The sequence below is a fragment of the Aphelocoma coerulescens genome, chromosome 1 (genome assembly GCF_041296385.1).
Source record: "Aphelocoma coerulescens isolate FSJ_1873_10779 chromosome 1, UR_Acoe_1.0, whole genome shotgun sequence".
Lineage (NCBI taxonomy): Eukaryota > Metazoa > Chordata > Aves > Passeriformes > Corvidae > Aphelocoma > Aphelocoma coerulescens.
In genome coordinates this window covers 23,742,875-23,758,733 of record NC_091013.1, presented here as the reverse complement: position 1 = coordinate 23,758,733, position 15,859 = coordinate 23,742,875, and the positions used below count along the sequence as shown (strand labels likewise).

General features: G+C 35.7%; 1 protein-coding gene across 2 annotated transcripts in view; it reads right to left on the bottom strand.

Annotated features, from left to right (window-relative positions):
• Positions 1-854: 854 nt before the first annotated feature.
• The window catches only part of PRKX (protein kinase cAMP-dependent X-linked catalytic subunit), a 62,366-nt gene continuing 47,361 nt past the window's right edge, over positions 855-15,859 (bottom strand). The window contains exons 7-9 of one of the 2 annotated variants that reach the window (XM_069003953.1): positions 15,619-15,696; positions 12,407-12,555; positions 855-899 (exon numbers count right to left, since the gene is read on the bottom strand). In XM_069003953.1, the coding sequence (XP_068860054.1) occupies positions 12,430-12,555; positions 15,619-15,696 (204 nt within the window). In that variant the 3' untranslated portion in view covers positions 855-899; positions 12,407-12,429. Of the gene's footprint in view, positions 900-8,287; positions 11,989-12,406; positions 12,556-15,618; positions 15,697-15,859 lie in introns of those variants that run through there. The other variant, XM_069003946.1, reaches the window with a different exon arrangement.

Genomic DNA, 15,859 nt, shown 5'->3' with positions numbered 1-15,859 from the left:
CTTCCCTGACACAGGTAACAGGTAACATCTTTTCCTAGAGGTCTTGCTGTGCTTCGTTCCCATCTGCGTGTGATAAATGTTGGCTGGCAAACCAAACAGGATCATGCTTGGGCTCATGGTTCCTGCATGGGCTTTTTAGTGGAGATGTATTCTCTTCCCACACTGCAGCTGGCCATGTAGGATCAGCACTTATTAATCAGACTATGTCTGGTGGAAATGCAAGCCCAATGCCACAAGATGTGATTATTTGTCAGGTTGTCACATCACTATAAAAAGAACTGGCAGCAAGTTTCTTGTGAAACTTCTCTGTTTGATGCAGGTGTGTTTTGAACAGCCACTCTTTGGATTCAGTGCACATCCAACAACTAGTGAGCACACCAATTTCTGTCCCTCAGTTTGCAAAGAACTGAGTCCTGTACTAACTTCAACCCGCCTCTGCAATCCACAGAAAGGCCAACTGACTGTCAGACTTGAGAGAATCAAGGTTGAATGGCATGGCCATTTACAACACCTCTGAGGTAAAAGGATTTATTACATATGGGAAACTGCGGTTCTACACATGGAAGTCACTGACGTAAAAACTTTTTACCATGAACTTGACCAACAAAGTCAGTTTCTTCCAAATGAAAATTCAAAGCTGTCCATAGATAGCAAATCCAGCACCACCTTTATTCAGGACTTGCTTGTCAAGAGCAAGCAGTGTGCAGCAGCTGACACCAACACATGGTCCTCCTCACGACTTCAGACCTCTATTAAGTCCAGAGAGGTTAAGTAGTCCTCCTGTAGCACTTGAGAAGACAAGGAACTGAACGAAATTCTTACCTTGTAATTTCAACGGTAACACTGTCCGTGTCATTAATTGTTGTCTTCCCTGATGGGGGAGATGATCAGATTTTTGCCTGGAGGAAAAAGGAGGCGAATGGGACTTCATGCTTCTCAGTCTCCAGATAGGTGTTTATTAATTCTTATCCAAAGATACAAGCCACTGGCATGGCCTAGACATAGCACAGAGCAGAGAATGCAGCAAGAAGACAACTTACCAAGATTTCACAGCCTTTTTAAAGGTAAATTACCCAATGAAAGCTTAAAACACAAGATATCTTCACTTTTTTACCAATGTCCAACAAGTTCCTAAATCACGTAGATAGGCACTGCAGAATTCTGTATCCAATCATCCCAGATCACTATTGCTGCAAAATATGGAGTTAGTGAAGAAGGATAAAGAAGCTTTTAACTGCAACTTATCCTCCATTTTGAGGTTTTCTACTTCTATCTATTTACTATGCAAATAGACCTAAAAACTCTAAATTTTTCACCCTGTGATAATCTCACATATCATTCTATCACCTAATTCACACCATTGTAGATTCTAATTCTTTCCAGAGGCTAGGCAAGTTTTCCCATGGACAAAGGTCAAAACCAGTACTGTCCAGGGGGGTAAAACCTTTCAAAACAGGCAGAGAAATATTCTGTGCATTCCAGGTTCCCACACAACTCCACTGAAGTTTAAGTTGTGAGAACAATGAATTATATTACTAATGAATAATACCTTGTTATTAGTGTCTGTTTAGAAAACTTTAAAATGGAAAAAAGGTTCATCTAAAAATAAATGCTTTATTTTTCAGAGAAATACCAAAAAAAAAAAAGAGCAGTGTATATTTTATACATATTTGTTTTATATATTTCAGCTTTTGAGGACAATTCTAAGAATGTCACTTAGGATGAATACAAAATACTGCTTTGTTGTTTTGGCTCTAGATGGCTCTGCCTGAGCAGGGGCATTGGGCCAAGCTGATCTCCAGAGATCCTTTCCAACCTCAACCATCCTGTGCTTCTGTGAGATGGTCAAGTGAAAAATTTTCCTAAGTATTTCCTTCTCCTGTTTCAAATTGATCCTTGAACTCCTGAGCTCCTCTGGTGTAACATAAGGCACCATGCATAAGATTCTGGAAGAAAACTTTAAAACCCAAGGATGTAACACTTCCTCTCCCATTCCCGAGACATTGCTGTTCTTTAGTTTCAAGTACTCACTCTACCCCTAGAAACTGCATCTGCCTTAAATCAACTGCTTCATGGGTGGTGGTGTTTTTTTTGTTGGTTTTATTCTTACAGAAGAGGATACAGTATCAAAGGAAATAAGCACTGAAGATTTTTATTTCACACAGTCCTTTTTTCAATTTGAAAAAATTTAACCCTCAAGCAAATAAAGGCACACTGCCTAAATGTGCTATGGTGATACCAGGCAATAAATGCAATGCAGATATATTTTTCCCCCTTCTTGCCACAGGTAAACATTTGTTCTGCAGTGTTACATTTCCATTAGAGCATTTTGTAGAAAGTAAGGTTTTCACATTACCCAGAGACCCTCTTCTTCCAGCTACTTACATATACCCCTACTAACTTCCCACTATTCCAAACATGCAAACTGAGATAAATTGGGTGAATGGAATTATTGACATTAATAGGAGAAATTTTATTTGATCCTTAAGCTTTGTATCTTTAAGGCCTTGTTTAAAAGAATTTTAATTTAATCATGTTACTGGAAATCCTTTTAAATACTCTACCGTGATAGGATGTGTTCTCTCTCTTTTGTCTCTTTCTCATTGTCTTTCATGTGACTCATTTGCATGTTTTATTGTATTAATTGCTATTATTTTTGACGGTTTGAAAACAGAAAAGAATCCAACACATAGACCACAACAAAATAAGTAAGTTTCAGTACTGTTCATTACTTTGGCACTGGCGTGATAAGAAAGTCAATTTAATTTTTAATTGCAATAACAAAAATAATCACTGTTTGATCATTGAATCTTATTTTATACTTGGAAATATAAAAAAAATCTTCAGCAAATCTTGTCTGTTACTACAAGCCCAAAGGAAATTTGTTTCCTAGACTGGTTAAGTTATCTTAATGAAGGCTATTTCACTCCATGAATCCCATCCTTTAGTAAACATGACCTACAAAAAGATTTTTACTTTGCAGAAAACTCAGAAGCTGAGAACTGTCTTATATTGGCAATTTCCATGTGTCACATAAATAGAACAAAATTGGTAAAAAGCACCATCTTTTAAAGGTGCAAACCCTCCTTTGCTTAAGAAATGTGGTATCACATGTCAAACTTCAAACCATTTAATATTTCATGGAGATGCTGTAACAAAAAAAAAAAAAAAGAAAAGATAGGATTAATACTATTAACTTGGCTGCTCCTTTTCCATTGAGGTGAACCTTGATCTTGGGGGTAGGAAGTAAGATTTTATACTTCTATCAAAGATTTACACTTCAAAGTGATACAAAAGGCATTTAGTGACAACAACCAACGATCTGTTCTCAGGAGGTGACTCATGAATGCACCCCAGTAAAACCTGATACAGAACAGAGGACAAGCTGCAAGGCATCACCACAACCTAGGCTGCAGCTTTGAGAAATGCCCTGTACATATCCTAGCTTCACTCTTGGATATTGGCTACTGCCATAGCTACACTTTTACTACTTCATAATTATTGACACGTGGTTGGAAGAGTGGAATTGAAGAAAACTTCCTCTTTTTATTCCTGATTCAATAGCTCCCAGTGTTAATCCCCAGCTGAAGAACTGAAATCAACTCACCTTCATGATACTTGTTTATTCAGACAAAGTTATTCTGTTTCCAACCTTAAAATATTTTGCATCCAAAGCTCTGATATGGTTAAATATCTTATTCTTAAACTGAATACATACATTTTCTTATTTGGTTGCCAGTTCAGCATATTAATTAAAATTTTAAACAAATTAACATCATAATTTCAAATCTGCCATATATTGCATATAAATAATCACCAGTCACAGAAAAAAAAAAAAAAAATAGAAAATTACTGTCAGAATCTAGTCTCTGAAACAGACTTCAGATGTTTTCAAAATCCAAAAATTCATTATCTCAAAACCAAGGGTCAGCAAGAAAACCTGACTCAAGGGTAATGGTCACTCATGTTCTGATAGACTGCCTAGAAAATCTATTTAAAAATAAATATTACTATAATTTTTACTATTATTAGAAATCTCCCTTTCTTCAGTAGTCAGATGGTGAAATTAAAGAACAGATTCAGTCCCTAACAACACTTGCTTAAGTGATCCGCAACCACACTTTCCTTTTTGCATCACCCAGATTTTGCCGGGGATTACATGAGTCACAGGAGCTTTATGTAAATATTTGAGAACAGGTTCAAAATGCACTGTTAGAATTTTTTTTTTCTTTTACAGCACATTGCAATAGTCTCACTCCCTGGTGGCAAGTACCTGCAGAGAACAGAAAGACTTTAGCCACAATCAGTTATTGAAAACTCCTTTTCAGATAAACTAAGTGGAAGTAGTGCTTTTGATCCAAACTTCAGGTCCCAGCAGGGAAACATTTCTGATAGATCAGCTGGGTCAGCAGGCTCACTTACAGCTGCTACATGGATGATGGCAGAGTGGCAGGAGGAACAAGTGTCACAGCACAGGACTGCAGTGCTGCTTTAAGTCACAGGCCAGTAAGAAAAATAAAATCTAAAAAACCTAAATCTGAATAGATTCAAAGCAGGAATTTATTAATATGAAGAGATTGCTGTTCCTGGATAATGCATTTACATAAGATTGCTGTCCTTTGTTTACATATCAACTCACAGCTCAGCTTTATTAACATGAAAAAATATATTTTACCTACTTCTGTTTACTTCCCTGTGCTTACTTTTTGCAAAACCTGCTAGTAGAATGGGTAAAAGCTTGACCAAAAAACTAAGAACAGAATGTTAAGCCACCTAGTTAATATGCATCAAAGGTGTTGGAATGAAAGCTCCTGTGGACTCAGGCCCAGAGGGAAGCCAAAGCACAGGGATTGAATTAAAACCTTTGGACAAGCTGAAATATGTGAAGCCACACCAAAGTGAAATAGAAATATAGATTTTTAACTCCAGTAGAAATATATGCCAAGTGCCTCAAACATTAAAAAGCTGTAGCAGAGACCTTAAACACAATTCTTGCTGCAGCAGTGTTACCTTTTCACAGAATTCTTTACTTTAGACAAAATATAGATAGAATTACACTGTTCATATTTTTTAGATAGAGTGTTCACATCAGTAAGAACTGATAGAAACTGTACATGCAAATCTGTGTAATACCTATGTAACACCTGTGTAAGGCTTACGACTGTTAGAATTAGACCAGGACAGGTTAAGAAAAGAAAAACTAGAATCGTGTGTTAATCTTATTGGTCAATTAACAAATATAATCCACACTTCTGTAAGAAAAAATAGATGGAGCATATAGAGCATATAGAAGAAGCTGGTTTTGCCTGCTGTTGCTGCTGCTGCTTGCCTTTATCATGTAACCTCCTTCGAACTCTGCCTTCAAGAAAGCTGTGAGACTATGAAATAAAGAACTTAGCAGAACAGCAGCCTCCTCTGCTCTTTTACTCTGGTCCAAGAAGGAAGGGTACCCTGTCAAAAGCTTAACACAAAGGAAACTGGTTATCAGTACCATGCCAATTGTGAATATTTTACTTACTATATTAATACAACCTAGCAGCACTGCTTCACTTAAGAGGTGCTTCACAAGCACTTTGATTAGAATAGGGTCCTAAATTCAACTACAGTGTCTTTTTAACTGAGAAAATAGAAGCAGGCCAAAGAAGCCCCTAGATATTATACACACAATTTGAATCACTCTGTGTTTTTTGCATTTGTTCACCAAACTTAAGAAGCACAAAACAGCATAGAATCTTTTGGTTTTGTATTCCAAATCAAAAACTGAGCTCTCTAATGCTTAACTTTTGAAGAGTTGCCACTGTAAAGCTCAAGAGTTTTTCTACAGCTCAGTTTTAGTATTTGCTAAGCTGCTCAGTTATACTCTCACAAACCAGCTCAAAGAAGAGACTTGGTCCTTCAAGGTTTAAGTTTAGGCTCTGCAGGCTCAAGCAAGCTGCTGTTTTCTCCATGTGAATTGCAACAGTATTGGCACTGAAAGGGCAACCACCTCCTCTACATGGCTTACACTTGGACAGAAAATTAAGAGCATGATGATTGTAAAGCACTGTCCTTCTCCAACTGAAGGATTTCACTATCAAGGATTCTCTAAACTAAAACAATTATTGACTGAAGTTCAAATAAACTGACTCCTAAAATGACATTTTTGTATACAATATTGAGAAAACCAGGAAATTTAGCTTAAAAGCCAGCATAAACCTAAACAGGCACAATTTTTTCTACAACGTTTAATGATAGAATAAGTGCATTTGCAAGTAGGTACTGGTCAGGCCTATCAAGTTACTTCTTGGATTGCAGTCCAATTCAAGCTTATTTGCTTTCCCAAAACACTTTTCTCTCATTCATCTTCTTTATTACAATAGTCCAGAATAGGGACAATATGCTGGAGAGAAGAATTAAAAAACAAAAAACCAACAAACGACTAAAAAAAAAAAAAACCAAACCTGAAGTTGGTTAGTTGTTTAAGCTGACACAGACGTTTAGAAGGTATTTATCTGTACTCTGATTATGTAAAAACCAGTACAGTAGAGACAGCACCTGCATGGCACCTTAGAGTTCTGCATACTAGAAGTACGACAGGCCCACGTTTGTTGTTTCAGGTCGCATACCAGTTTTGGGATGCACCTCTGAGACTTCAGTGGCCTGAATTACAGATGCAGTAAAAGGTGTTAGGACTCTCGACTGCCCCAGTAACTCATTGGCATTGAAATCTACCTTAAGTCAAAGTTGGTATAATAGCCCCACTGACTGCTGCACTTTTCACAGAATAATTGTTTGACATAAGATTGCACAAATCTAAAAAAGTAGTTGATATATAGAAAGAAATTCATACAATTCAGCTTGCTAAAATTTTACAGTATTTCTGGTTTAAAGGCTAAATACAAAGCTTGACATACATTCATATGTGGTGATTTTCTGAAGGGTAGATGAAAAGGGGGCATGGAAGGCAGAACAGAAGGTAGAGACTTCTACAAGGAACAGCAGGAGAGCCTTTTACCTTCCCTGTGAAAAGCTGCCTGAATTCTGAAGCTGAGATTGAAGCAAGCTAGCAGGAGTTTGCACAAGGAAGGGCTCGATTTGTGAGTTATACAAGAATTCACAAAGTACTGGGCAGTATCCAGATGTAACAGTGCCAGCTGCTTTCTACCATTCCTTATAGTATCACACCTTTACTGGTTAACAGTGGGTCACAGAACAGTGGGCTCTTGTCAAATGCTGTTTTAAGACTGTTTTGCCCTAAAAAGGCCCAATGAAGCATGAAGTGAGAGATTTGGGAGTAGTGAGTGTCGTCCAACAAAACCTACCTACCCTGAATGAGTGAAATAGCGTATTTTAAATGGCCTCTATTGGATAAGATAGCAAGTTACATGGGCATTCAAAAAAGATACAGCACTCAGAACAAATGAACAAAAACTCCACCCCATGGCTGGGGTATGAACAAGATGCCAAACAAATTGCTTTACTGTTACCATTCAAAAACTTTCTGTGTTTTAACTGAGAAGTTCTTTTGATACATGCCAAAGACATGTCTAAAAGCATGCCAGGACTCATTGCAGTGTTCCTTCACTTTCCATCAGCAGTCTCTTGAAGCACACAACATAGTGGTTTACAACAGCAAAACATCAATGCACAGAATTTAGAATGAAGCCAGGCAGGAAAAAAAAATATTCTGTCTTAAAAAAATGAACCCTTAACTACTCCAAACTTTATCCAGTCGGATCTATGACTATGCAATTGTATCTGCCAGATTACCATATCTAGTGGGTAAGAAATAAAATACATAAGGAGAAGGAATTTAACACAAGCAGCTAAACATATTTTCTTAAAAATGGTACTTTTCAAGTTCTTGATGGAAGATGAAATAAATAAAGGGTAAGTTACGTGTGCTTGACATTGTAAGAATATTTTTCGTGACATTGTAAGACTATTTCTTGATGCTTAAAGAAACAGATTGAAATGAGTGTTCTGGACAGTTTTCAGGTCATTAAGCTGTGAAAATGCCAAAGCAATTAGGGTCATATAATCGAAGTTTACTGAGAAGTCTGAGTTAACACTTCATTACTGGTGCACTACCTGAAATGATTTTGAAAATGTACTTTTTGGTGCTTCTTCCAAACCATCCAAGATCTGTTCCAACACTTGTATTTTGTTCTGAAAAGATTTAACACATGAAAAGAAGGAACAGTTCTTTTTCTAGTCCTCTAGTCTTCCCTTCACCATTTTCTTAGTTGAAGAATCCAAATCTCCTCCCAACATAAATGGAAGCAAACTAGGCTTAAACATTTGAAAAGATATAAAGATTTATTAAATGAATCCAGATTTGACAGGTATTACATTAAATTAAACAGCAATAAAGTTTTACTAGGGTTTATGTACAGATCACAGTGATTTTCATTGTGCAATGAGGGCTGACTTTGTAACTTTGAACAGTACTTACACATGTGAGCTACAACAAGCAACCAGCCAACACACAACATTAGCCCAAGTTAACCTTGCAAGTTGAGCAGTCCAAACAGATTATGCAGCACACAAATGCCTGCTACCACTATCACTACTTACTACACAACAGAGTATTTATAAAGCAGTCAAGGTTTGCCATAGAAAAGTGCAAAACATGGGAAGTCTGTACACAGTACAGTACAAAAAGGATTCATGCTACAGTCATTGAAAGCTGAAAAATAATTCTATAGCATAGGAAGCACTGCATCACAACTCTTCTGAATGGCAAGCAGATGGGCTGAGGAACAGCCATATCTTCATTGCTTTCAAAACTGTAAAATCCCTGTTCATCCATTTAAACATAGTTTAGTACCTATATTTGATCCATAACAATGACTTTCTACAGTGGAAGATCACATTAGTTAAAGCTCAGTAGCACACATATTCATTGATCAAGCTAATTTACAGGAAAATCTACAGCATGTTCTTCATTGAAATCATGAAGCATTTATATCATTTGGTTACAAGGCAATTGAGTTTACAATTCATGTTTATCACTTCAAACCTCAGATTGGGCAATTAAAAATATATATATATAAAACTCAAAAATAAAGGTTTTTTTAATGCTTAACATTCTTGTTCACTGATGCAGAATACCAAAGGCCTATGGGCTCTCTCGCAAGACAACAGTCCTTATGCAACAGTCTATACGCAAAAGTACACATTAACAGAAAGAATCAAAATGAAATGAACTTCAGAGAACACCCTACTTGAATAGGAACTAAAAAAATGTTCTAGTCTTCTTAAAAAAAAATCCATAAATCCAGAGTTCTTAGTGCAGTATTTACCTGCATGAGCACTCAGACAGAACTACATTAGTGGGCCATGAAGTCCCAGTAAAGACTTAATATAAAGCAGACTCACTTGTGCAAATAAATGAAATGGCCAGGTAATAACACCTCATTAAGTCCAGGACTGTAGAGAAAATAACTTATCACTTAAAATAATGCTTCAAAATGTTTTGGTTTTATTTTTCAGTTCAGGATTTTAATTTAAAAAATTGAAAGCAGTTTTGTACTAGAAAGCATGCCGACGAGGTCAGTAGTTAGGTGTATGTACACATGGCTCGGAAACAATGGAAAGTCAATGGATTACCATTATTATTAACATTGTATTCACTTCCTTAGTCTCTATCGAGTGTCAGTGCATCCACTGCCAGCAATGGCTAAGATTCATAAAAAGAAAATCCACTATCTCCTGTTGTTCAAGCATTCAAAACTTCTAACCACCACTGTGGCAAATTATTCAAATTCAACTTCATTTCCTCAGATCTGAAGACACAGAGCAGCTTTGAAATTTGAAGAAAAATCCTATATTTAGCACACTTTCTTGTTGCAGTATGCAAATTTTTCAATAAGAAACTGATGTTGTAGTATTCAGAGTCCTAAAAATACCATAAGCTTGCACATTAAGAAAACTCCCAAACTGTTTGCTCCCCCTTAGACAAAGTAAGCTGTATTTTATGTGTTTCAGTTTTTCCAGTTGATTTAGAATAACTACTTCCACAGATACAAATATAGTGGGCCAGATTATTTTTTTTAAGAGAATAAGGTACTTATACTAGGTTAAAACTGTAATTTCCTATGCATTGTCCTGTATTTCATTATACATTCCTACACAATATTTATTGAGTGGCAGCTGTGGCCATCAACTTGCATTGATTGCATCACGACAGTTTTCTGATATCCCAGAATTATCATTTTGAAAGATCCTGATTTTGTTACACATTATGCATTTTTACAAAGAGTTATACAATCTACACTTGCTTTATGAAGAAATAATCTAATATCCTAGAAATTACAGGTTCACAGTAGCACTTCTGTATTGTTTAAACAAAAAAAATGGAGGTCACTTTTCCACAAGGAGACCCCAGTAACAGATCTGCCATAAAATGATAAATATGGTAATTTCAGTAGCAAATTTTCAGCCTACATTTCTTACTGCATTTTAGATCAAAAATGTGGAGAGTAGTTTTTGGGAAAATCTGTCTCTGTATGATCTAATTTAACAGTATTATGTAGAGCCATGAGTCACAGTAGTGGAACTCCAGAGAGCTGATGTGCTCTGAGAAAAAAAAAAAAATTGGCATAAATATGGTAATTTCACTAGAAGTTATCTAAACCCACAACATCCTACAGACTGTAACTGCTTTTTGTAACTGAAGCGCTTCAAAATCAACTCCCTTATATTAACACAAGTATCAGAATATGTAACATGAAAAAAAAACCTGAAAAAAGAGATTCTGACTAGTATACAATCTACCTTCATGTTTCTGTGCATTCATATACATAGATACATACATGTGCACATACTGATATTCAGTGCTACTTAAAATGAAGCAATGTTGCAAACACTTCCAAAACACAGTGTGCTCAAGCTGCTAGAAAGATGTTAGCAAGGATTAAAAAAAAGACTCTGCGCATCTAAGGTTTGAACTCTGTACATACAAAATTGCTGGCAGCAGGTACTAGGACATCTTCAAAAAAGGAGGAGCAGAAAAATAAGGCTGTACTATATATTCAGTCTTCCCTCTGATATTCTGAAGTGCCCAGCATTCAACAACTATTTCACCAATGACAAAGGTCTGTTACAGCTCATGCTTTACATTTGGAGAAGACAACAAGCTTGAGAGGGAACAACTACTGTCAGAGCCAGTTAAAGCCCTTTTATCATTATGCACTGACTTGCATGTTTACAAACAGTTTTCATGAGAGGAATCTCATTTCAGACAGTGTATAACCACTCAAAATTCTGGTTTGCAAAGAGACACAGTTGTAACAGAACTTCATAAATTAGCCATTAAGATGCATCTTACACAACAATAAAACATGCCCTTGTCTTTCTGCTTTCAAGTACTATGGTTGTAAGTGTGAGGCATTGGAAATTTTAGGTACAAATCTTTTTTAAAACGTAATTATTTTTATTTTTTACAAAGAATTATAAAATGTATATAAGATGATGAAAAACTCATTTATCCTTTTTAAGACTTTTATTCCTAAAGAACTTCTTGAAAAACATTATTTGAAAAATAAAAATCATAGACTCTGCAAAGTACAAAAATTTACATCTTTGCACAACTCCTGTGCTTTAGTTGTACTGTATTCATTATATACATATATACTAATTTGTGCTTTTAATTACACAAGTTTAGTATAAACTTATAAAATTAAGTCTATGAGTTAACTATGCAAAAAGGGTCTGGGAATAGCAGGAAACTTAACCATAAGTTAAAAAAAAAAAAAATCCTAAAAATACCATTTTAGTTAGTCTACTTCAGAGCAGACTGCAGACTATCATTATTACAATTTACTAATGTCCAATGTTTACAGCAAAAATTATTCCTGCCTGCCTCCATCTTTTTAGACATTTACTATATATTAATGCACATATCTGAATGCAGTATCATTCTTAGTCACAAAGAAAATCTTCATTTATATCTGAACTCCATTATTCTTCAGACTTGCTCTTAGCACTTCAATTTCCTTCCAGTTTCTAAGACAAAAGAAAGAACACAAAACTCAAGGTGGAGTATTTGAACTCAGTAACAAATATCATATCAGTTACAAAAGAGAATATCCAGGGTACAGAATAAATCTGACAATCTTATTTCTCTGAAGTCTGCTTTCTTCATCGAAAAACCTTACAACTAAGAACTATCACATTTCCTTATCTGTCAAATCAATCTAGGTATTTCTTTTTAACACACTATTTTAAAAGATTTAAGGACAGAAGGACTTAAATTTATCTGTATGCATAGAACTCTTCATCACTGTAGAAAACCAAAGCCTCTGAGATTAGTGATCTTTGTCACTCCGTAACGCATTATGAATCAGAAAATGCAATTTCTGCATGTGGCTCGCACTCACAGATCTGCAATGTTTTCAAGAGCACTCTTGACTTTTGGACATACCTTGTCCAGTGTAGATGTTACATTCAGAAGTTCTTGAAAATTTCTAGATCTTTAGGAGGTACTGGAGGTGTCTTGTTCCAGTCATCTTCAGGATAAGCTTCAAAATTGGAAGTATCCCCATCATTGGATACTTTGGGCACTATGGGAGGCTAGTCAGAACAAGCACAACAAAAATGTGAGTAGTTTCCTCAATGAGCTCCTCTCCATCATAATAAAGCAGAAAATCTGTAAAAGATCTGTTAAACAAATGGAGTACAGATTTACAGTTCATCTTTTCCCTAATAATGAATGGCATGAGAGAGAGAAGCTTGCAGCAACACATACATATTCCCACACTTTGCCAATTTTATAGTTAAATATTGTGGTTAAAAGTCACTTAGATAATTAATACACTTAATACAGATACCTATTTTATTGAGCACTAGTTTTAGTTGCTTTGCAGACTGAAGGTAACTACTGCAAAAAATTACAACTAAGCATGTTACTACAACCAGGGACATGTTACCACAGCATAATATGCCACTCTTCTTCATTCCTCTCCTCTTCCGTGGCCTATGAACAAAAAGGTGTGTAATCATATTAGGTTCTTTCCAACTAAGAATCTCCAGAGCAGCATGGGAAACTGCTTCCATATTGAAGGAAAAAAGCCTCCTCTTCGCTTTCCTTCCTTCGCCTTTCCTTCGCCTTCCTCCTCCTTTCAAACAGATTGATTGCTTTCAAAGAGGTTGAAATTACTTACTTCTGTCTACCTACTGTGATTTTTCCTAACCTAGCAATAAATTCAAGCAGGTAAAGAAATTGCTTCACCATAACTCATTTCACAAGGATGGCTATAAAAGAAGCTTAATTCAAATGGATTGGTTTTATGAAACTTGAAGGTGCTAAGAGAAGTATCTGTTTTCTATTTGTTTTCTCAGAGAATCCTTTCAATTTCTAGTATTGCTCGTCAGCTTCACAGTACCTGTAGTTCTAAGTCATCTTAAATCTAACATTGAGACTACTCTGCACTTCTGGTCACAGACAGTGAGGTAAAGATGCTTTCATGAACATTTCATTAATTGCAGGGGTTAATGAAGGGCAAACCCCTTTTCTTCTCTCAAGGGACATTCACCTCTCTATCCTCTTCTCAGCAACTGAGAGCTTACCTATCGTGCTGAGTCCAACAGAACACTTTAGAATGAGAAAACCTTACGAACGATCACTGAACTGGCTTGAAGTTAATACCACAGACAGAACTATGAAGTTGTAACTATAAATGCTATTCTGCATCTCCTCAAAAAGATAGAAGTCTGGCTTACACTAGCTCATGAGATTTTATCTGATCTTTTGGGCTTCTCAAAATGATGTCATCATCAGTAGGTTTTCAATGGGAAAGCACAGGTCCCTGTAAGATAGTACCTCTACCCTTCAGCCAAAAGCAGAGTCCTAATTTTGTGTCTGGCAGTCACAGTGAAACTGCCCAGATGCTGAAAACAATGTGCAGAATCTGCTGTGCCCCAAAGAACTGTCTGCTCCACTGTGGGCAGTGTCTGGTACTCCTCCTCCCCAAAACAGTTTTGTACAGTGTCACACAGAAAGAAAAAACAAAAGAAAAGAGAGCAAGGATGATTAATGAAGTGATTTTCTCTCTTTCAACCATTACTATTTTTTATATGATACTGATATTTAAGACCTTATTAGGAGCATGAAACAATGCATCATTTGTACAATAGACAAATTAATGCTTTTTACAGGGGAAAATGGGGCATCATGTGTATTATTTCATATTTTCAATCTCTTCAACAGTATGAAATTGTGAAACAAATTCTGAAGAATATAGCTGCCTCTAGAAATAATCAAGTAAAATTCTGATCCACTTCACATCCCTACTCTAAGGTTTCATTAAGTAGCATCTCATCTTCTAAGAGCTTAATGTAACCATCACAAAGATTAAGAAACAAGTTTTGTATTCATAATAATCTGAATGCTACAGTAACTCTTTTTAAATTTCTTTTTAAAATAAAAATGCCACACAAAGGATGTTTGGACCCAAGACTTTTGACTGTACATCTAATGATCATTTTTTAATACTATTTGATTTTTATTGCTTTGGTTGTCATGAACTTCAGAATTTATATACTTATAAAACAGGTTTTTATCCAGTTTATGTTCTTTGGAGGTTTCAATAAACAGAATTTATAGTAAATAGCTAGAAAAATGTGACTTCATTACAATGCATATACATAAAACATCAGCTGGGTGCAGTAATGATTAAAAATAAAACAAACCCACACATTTGAAACACTGTAAACTTATTTTTCTTAAAGAGAAAAGTCACCTACAGCTTTGTATTACATGTTGTTTACAGGAATATGTCAAGAACATTTTAATCTCATCTCTTTTTTTTTTTTTTTTTTTGCAAGAACTCAAGATATACCTGGAAATCAAGTGGAAGAAACTAACGCAAAGAAAAGATAAACAAATGTTTAGTTGGTACTTGATTGACTGCATATGGCAACCCAACCTCTGTTACAGAAAATCACTGCTGTAAGGAATTGTAAAAGTTAGAACTCTGAGGAAGGAAAGAAAGAAGGCAGTTTTACTTCCAAAGGACTTTAAAAAACATTTTGCAGTGTTGATAGCTTTTGCAAGCATCTGCCCTCATGCAATACTAGAATTCAGTGCTGTTAAGAAGTATGTTAGAATTACATTCATAAATCCTTCTCTTTCACCTTCCCTATTCCTCCTACTCCCATATGCATTACATTTTATTAAAACATTTACCTGAATTGAACTTGGCACAAAATTTAAAGCCCAGAGTAAAATACTTCCATAAATATAAGGACAAGGAAAAAAAGAAAATAAAGTAAAATCAAACCAACAAACTACCAAGCCCCTCCACTTCCCCAAATAAAAATCCACTTACAACAAGTAATCACTTACAAAACCCTAAACCTGTAAACTAAATTTTGTATTAACTAATCAGCTTCAGCAAACTAAAGCAGGGATTTCTTTTAGACATTTCGTATATAGACAAAAATGCAAACAGACATTCATACAACTAACTCTGCACTGCAAAAGAGCAAATATGCATTTATGATTAAGTGCGTGTATAGGCATGTGGTCATACACACACAAACACATAGTTGCAACAGCCAACACACCTTCAACAGATCAGCTTAAATGAACAATGATTTCTCCTTGTGATGTCTATACAGTATTTGCAGAAGTACCTTTAGTCTCCTTTGAGGTACAGCATCCCAGTCTATAGACCTGAACCATCGATGTCTCTTCACATCATCTGCTCCATTCTTTAAGGAAAGAAATCAAAATAACTATTTTGTAAGCTACATGTAAGCCAAACCATGTATTTCATTACAAGAACTGCGGTATCAAAGCAGACCAACAGTCTTTTTTCTTTTTTCCAGGTGATAATCACTAAAAGATTCTAAAGGATAAATTCATAGTGTTAAT